This window comes from Nematostella vectensis, chromosome 5 (genome assembly GCF_932526225.1).
Source record: "Nematostella vectensis chromosome 5, jaNemVect1.1, whole genome shotgun sequence".
Classification (NCBI taxonomy): Eukaryota; Metazoa; Cnidaria; class Anthozoa; order Actiniaria; family Edwardsiidae; genus Nematostella; species Nematostella vectensis.
In genome coordinates, this window is record NC_064038.1 from 15125835 (window position 1) to 15132482 (window position 6648).

The 6648-nt window shown below is 37.5% G+C and overlaps 2 protein-coding genes across 2 annotated transcripts; one reads left to right on the forward strand and one right to left on the reverse strand.

Moving 5' to 3' along the window:
• The first annotated feature begins 1615 nt into the window (after positions 1-1615).
• On the forward strand, positions 1616-3648 carry LOC5507836. Its single transcript, XM_001628411.3, has 2 exons — positions 1616-1827; positions 2700-3648. Exons 1-2 carry the CDS (start codon positions 1720-1722, stop codon positions 3024-3026), a joined length of 435 nt encoding a protein of 144 aa, XP_001628461.2. The 5' UTR covers positions 1616-1719; the 3' UTR covers positions 3027-3648.
• A 172-nt stretch (positions 3649-3820) lies between these two features.
• LOC5507824 (pyroglutamyl-peptidase 1) lies at positions 3821-6572 on the reverse strand. Its single transcript, XM_001628396.3, has 6 exons — positions 6501-6572; positions 6221-6273; positions 5557-5673; positions 5279-5408; positions 4811-4916; positions 3821-4549 (listed from the first exon to the last, which is right to left on the reverse strand). The coding sequence occupies exons 1-6, from the start codon at positions 6532-6534 to the stop codon at positions 4387-4389; spliced, it is 603 nt and encodes a 200-aa protein (XP_001628446.2). The 5' UTR covers positions 6535-6572; the 3' UTR covers positions 3821-4386.
• Positions 6573-6648: the final 76 nt, after the last annotated feature.

Below are 6648 nucleotides of genomic sequence, written 5' to 3' on the forward strand. Positions count from 1 at the left end.
TTTGGCAATATTCAATTTTTTTATTTACTGCCATTTTTAACGATCAGCTATTCTCTACTATCTTGCACTATAATTCTGATGTTAGTATGCAGCTATTAAACATAATACTAAAAATAAAATTAAACACGTTCAGTGGGGACTTACTAATAATCTGCATGTAAAGTATAAATGTGAATAATATGTTACATATTCAAATTTTCTTTTTTATTAGTGCACTACTTATTAACCAATGCAATCTCAATATTTTTGGGGGCTGTCACTCAAGGACTCTCCGTTTTCTAAAAACAATGTCGTACTCCCTACCGATTTTCACTCTCTAGAAAAATGATAAAAATAAATAAATAAATAGGACATCTAACTTACTCGGCGTACATGTACGCATACAGCGTTAATAAAATATATTACAGCACTAACAAAATTAACAAATTAGTCCTCGAAATCCCAAGAGCTTTATTTCATTCTCAAGCGGTTTCAGTAAACACACAGCTAATCCTCGTCTGAAACACCCAAATATAAAGCCATAAAGATACAGTGTTACGTACCGTACATCTCAAAGGACACGAGGTAGACTATCGAGACGGGAATTGCAAATAACCCGACGAGAAGATCCGCCACCGCTACGCTAACGATAAGATAAAAAGGCGGTGAATGAAGACGAGAGGTGACGCGAACTGTATGAAAAACCAGGCTGTTTCCTACAACAGCGACGGATGACAACGCTAGGAGAAAGCAAGTCATTCCAGATACCCAATATTGTGCCATTGACTCAGAGAATGTACGTTCTTTAAAGCCATTTGTAACGTTTTCCATTTTGTCGTGTGTTTCTTCCTCGAATAAAATAACTGCTCTTTTTGTTTGCCTGCAGATGACCCTGTGTTCGTTTGCGCGCAATACAGCGTTAATCAAGAAAAGTGTGCAAATATCATTTCAGTTCACACCTGTTAAGGGATAGTAATGTCTTATTGGCTATCGGGGTCCATCTGGTACTATGGGGTAATAACTCACTTCAAGGCGGGGAGTTTCACTTTGATAGATTTTCAGCATGATATCTTGGAATCGCCAACTCATTTTTGATAATTACATTCAAAATTTTGGTCCTTCTAGCATGTACTTTAATTTAACTTTAAATTACATTAAATTTTAAAGTTTGCGAGCGTTGCAGTAAAAACCGCATGCAAAGCAGAAATTAAGGATTTTAACCCCAAAATATAAGAACCTACCCTTGTTCCAGAGCCTCGAACCTCTCTCTGTTCAGTGGCCAGCGAGGATGAGGCCACTAAATATAGAGACGTTTGAGGCTCTACAACCAGGGTAATAAGAACCCACTAAGCCAAAAAATTCAAAAGGTTCTTATATGATGGGTTACTCCATGAAAAATGAAACAAATGATGGGGCTTTGAAATATTTAAAAAAAATTGCCCTTCCATGATGATAAGATTACAGAGATAATAAATACAGTAGGATAACTCTATAGCAAAGGCTATGCAATTTTTTTACCTTTTTTTATTTGAAATATTTCCCCTGTTTGTATTAATGATTACTTTAGTCACTGCGTCTACTTTCCGGCGGTCCATTCCAAGTTTAAACTTCCGCTCACTAGCTATCACGTGTCTAATTACCATAAGCATAGCTTCGCTTCTCAGCACGTGTGAAGGACGTGTTTGTTTCAGCGTGCAAGAGATACAGAGCTTATTAAATTATTATCCATCTTCTATCACGATGTTTAAGTTCCGTCGCCTAATCACAGGTCTTCTAGTCGTCATGTTTTGCATGGCATCCGTTGTAAAGCTTACAGATCAAATCGATAACAATGCTCACCAAATAATGGTAAGTGAAGTTAGTCGATAAAGTCGATAAATTTGTTGACTTTGAACTCCTCTTTCAAATATTCGTAATTCCAATCGACCCCAAGGGTAATCGAGCTAGCACCCTACTTCATATGTGTATGTGGAAATGTTTATCGTAGTTTTAGATTCTGGTTGTACGTTGTTTAAGTGTATTCCGACGTCGCAATGATTGTTTACATTCGAAGTTCCCGCCAAAAACAGCTGAAGGTATTCTGCTAGCTCGCTGCAACGTTTTTAATATTCCACATACCTAAAAACTCTTGGATTGATGCCCATGTTCCCTAGTTCTCTGAATGCAGCTTTTTAACTGTAAAATTTGATGTGGTTTGTTTGATACCAGAAAACATTCATATCCCAACCCTGAGGCAAATAGCCACTGTATGTACGGTGGACACTTAGTAGTTTGCACGTGCTCCTTCAAATGCTTACAGTGTTAGACATTGATGCAGAAATTTGTATTAAGCTTTATTTTTATTTAGCTTTTTTGGTTGAGAAATCCTGAATTAAAAAAAATCTATAGATTATACAATCTGAATGTATCACATATTTGAGACAAGTTTGGAATCAGGGAAATAATTATAACACAACGTTATGTTTTAGGCCTGTGTGAAAACAGAGAGACTAGTTTCAATGCTTTCAAGCATTAGCCCTTCATCATAGCAGAGGTGTAAATCATAGCATTCAAACTTTGTGTTGATTTATTTCCCTCAATTTTATCCAGGTGCACTTCTACACTTCCCTGTTAAGTAACCACATAAATAGCTAAATCCTGGTATTTGAAAGTCATATGAACGCTTAGAGAGAGAGAGATTCTTGAGGGCAACATTATCTAATACCTCCTTTATTTTCTAGAAAAAAGAGTTCTCCAGGTTTGCAAAGGTGAACCCTTTGACCCTGCTTTTCAAGGTTTCTTTGGATCCTGTCAAGTTTATGAAGGGGTATGGCATTATTGAGGGGATTATTGGTGTCCTTTTGCTGATAGGAACCAAGCCAGTCAGGCTTATGGCCAGTTTTGCTGGACTAGTTGTCATGGGAACCACATTGCAGATGCTGATTGTGCTTGGTGATCCCAAGTTTACTCTCATACCAGCATCTTTTGCAAGTATTTGCCTCCTGCTGAACATCTATCTTGTAGCAACACGACCAGAGGAGCCTGAGACAAGGGAAAAAATGGAGTAGTGAAGTTTGCAGGAGGGATGTTATTTATTTACAGATTGGCTAAACAACAAAGGGACAGAGAAAAGGGCAAAAGTGAAGTAATGAGATTTGGACAAGGGGACAGAGTAAAGGGTAAAAGTGGAGTCATGAAGTTTCAACAAGGGATGTTATTTTTTACAGCAAAAGTGGAGTTAAGAGTTAGAGAGTTGGAGTTAGGTTAGTATATGTCGACTTTTTATCACATCAAAAATGTAAGGTTATTCATTTGACTAAAGAATAGCTTGACAACAAGGGACAGAGATTTAAGGGGAAGTGAACTTGGATGTTGAGTTGTTCATGGGATAGTTAAGTTGCCAAACTGCTGGCAATTATTTTTTAATTACATTTTGTAATTAAAATTTATACTCGCTACTACAGTATAAATAGGTATTTTGATTTTCAAATTGCAAATATTGTAAAATTGCATCAAACTTTTTAAAATTAAAAGTAGTCCTTCTGTATATGCACATTGATTCAAGTCACAGTCTGGAACACAGTCTGTTTTTAGTTAATATTTCACACTTTATATTTAACATTGTGAATAATTATGAATGTTGCATCATGTCCCTTATTAAAATAAAATTAAATTGTTATTTTGGCTTTATAATGTGGGTCCTTTATTATTTACAACAGAGAATAAATGCCCCCAATTTGAGGTGTCTATTTGATAGGGGTTTTATAGAAGTGAAGAATTTAAATCAAGTATTTTTTGGAATGTTATATGTATTCACTTTCAATGTTATCTTTGAAATACCTTTTTCAAAATATGCCCTGCACATTTTTTCAAATTTTATTCCTCACACACATATATCACTATAAAAATGTGCCTTTCTAAACTATTAAAAGGTTACTCATTTGATTAAAGCCATTTACACTGTCAATCCTACTGTCTCAAATACCATTGCTGGCACCAGGGTACTCTGTGTACCAGAGGCTCAGAGCTTTACGGCTCTGACGATTTGAGCAGAGTGGAGCCTCTGATACCCAGGGTAACACTCAGGCCAATATTTTCAAAATTAAAAGGAAATGACAGGGGGCATGGCTGCCCCCCCCCCCCCCCAATGTTTTTTTCTGTATCTTGCCCCCCCCCCCCCCCAACAATTACAATAAATACAAATAAAATGGAGTCCTAACAGTGCTACCAGCAAAACCATGAACACCATGTGAGTGTTTAATTTCTTATGTCAAATCAGACATGAGGTTTAGGCACGGAGACATGTTTCTAGTAGACTGTTTGAATATCTGTCCAGTAATTGTATGTAAACAAACTTCCAACATACTTCGGTGTTCATGGTTTTACAGGTCACGTTTAAAACTAGTCATTTGAAACTATCATACCCTGTCATGCTATGTTAAGCTGTTTTAACATTGAGTTGATGAGAAGTCTTAATGTCTCTGCCATCTCTTCCTTGCTATAGGGTCCTTCCACAGGCGGCAAGTGTATAAATACAGTAGGGCTGTCTCCATGATATAGGGATGTGTAATAGATAAAATCGCATAGGTACCTAAGACAAAAGGGTACCAGTTAGACTTAGCAGTGTAAGAAAAGGAATTCTACATATGACATCTGTTCTTATTGGGGAAGGATTGAAATAGGAAAGCTGATTAGAGTAAATATGGTAAGCATGAGTATAAGGCAATGTTATGTTCTTGTAAAAATTGTCTTACCATGAAACCTCTTATGAAGAGTTAAAGCTTAAGTGGGCCCTATGGACCATACCATGGGTACCTACACCAAGTGTGAAAAATCTATCATCAAACAGTACCTTCCAGCATCGTTAGAGAGGTTTATTTTGCATGGGCATCCAGAGGTATTCACTTCCTCTGAGACACTTTCCAGATTAAGAGGTGTATGTATGACATCTGATGCACCTGGAAGAAAGCTGTACTCAGAAAGAGGCAGGATAGATTGCCAAGAGGGTACTTAAATTAGCAAACTGGGGGGAGGGGACATATTTTGCCTGTGATTTTATTACCCTTATTTTTTTTTGGGGGGGGGGGGGGGTGGTCACATAGAAGACTCAACCTTCAAACACAATGTGCAGTCACAAAATTTTGGGCCCTGTCGAATCATCGGGGGAGGGGGGACTCTCCAATGTATATACAAGGATGATCGTCCTATCTTTAAGGGTATAAAATTATTCTAAATGCAGTACAGCTGTCAGTATCATGGAAAAAGGAACACTTTTAGCAGGAATACAGCAGCAAGTATCATGTGAAATGAATACTTTTACCGGGAATACAGCAGTCAGATTCATGGAACTTGCCCTCCACATCTTGTAAACTCTGATAACCATCATTACGAGCACATGTCTCCAATACAACAGTCTCAGACAATGAGTGGACTCCGACATGGACACACAGCTAAAAGGGACATGCAAAGGAACACTTGATCATTGTAATAAACAAACAAAAAAATAGCTGGCTTAACCAAAAAAGACAGTGAAAGCTACTAAAATATTTGCAAACAAAAAAACACAATAAATACAATAAGCAGCTTTGCTTTTCTCACCTTTGGTTTATAGTGTTCCCACAACACGGGAATATGATTCTTTACAAAATCATAGATGACAGGAATTTCTTCTGTGACAAGATTTACTTTTTCACTAAGATCTGACGATTTTAATGCCTACAAAACACAACAAAATTAGGAAAAATATTAAGTAACAGTCGACAGATGGACTGTGATGGTACCTCTTTAGGCTATCTTAACATGACCCCAGATCAACCCTCCTCCTCTCCTTGTAAACCACTCCTATAAACGTTTTAAAAGAACAACCGGACCACCTGGGTCAGATGGTGTTAGGCTGCTACCCTGGGTTAGCATGTAAATAGCCTTACGCTGCCAGAGAGACAGACAGGGTATCTTTACATGATCCTGGGTTGGGCACCATCCTGGCTTAACAGCCTAACCAGGGTCAAAATTAGTTTGGTTTTAGATGACCTGGTTGACCTGCACCTTTTGCTCTCAATCCAGGTTATCTTTTGGCTGCTTTTATGAAGAGAGAGATATACGATATAAGCCTGGTTTGGCTAGTGAACTTGTGCTAACATGAGAAAATCTGTGAACCTGGCAGATTTCCACCCAGGCAACCCAATCTGAGAACTGTGTTGCCCCAGAATGAAAATCGACCCAGGCTATAAGTTAGTTCATGTAAACGTTTACAGAATGTTACCTTTACAGCAAGCATGCTAGAATTTACTTTAACTTGTCCAAACGGTCCAAAACCTGCCAGAATACAGTAAGAACAACTGTTACAATAACAGTATGTAATATGCTAAGCCCGCTAAGGTAACATTGTATTTTTGCTGTCTTCATTAAACTGGAAATGAGCAGTGAAGGCACATTAGAGGAAAAACGTTGAGAAATTATAGCTGGTCCGAGCCACATTACTAAAATAAAAATTCATATCGAAATATAAACATAAAAACAAACAAATTAAAAATTAAACCTACCTGTGACCAAAACTGTAGGTTTCTGGTCGGCCATCTTGGCCAATTTTTAGTACCAGGACAAAACACAGGGAACCCAATTATTCTGTACTTTATTTTCTTTTGCTTTACGCACAAATACTAACATAGCTAGTCCTCTAAAGATGACAAA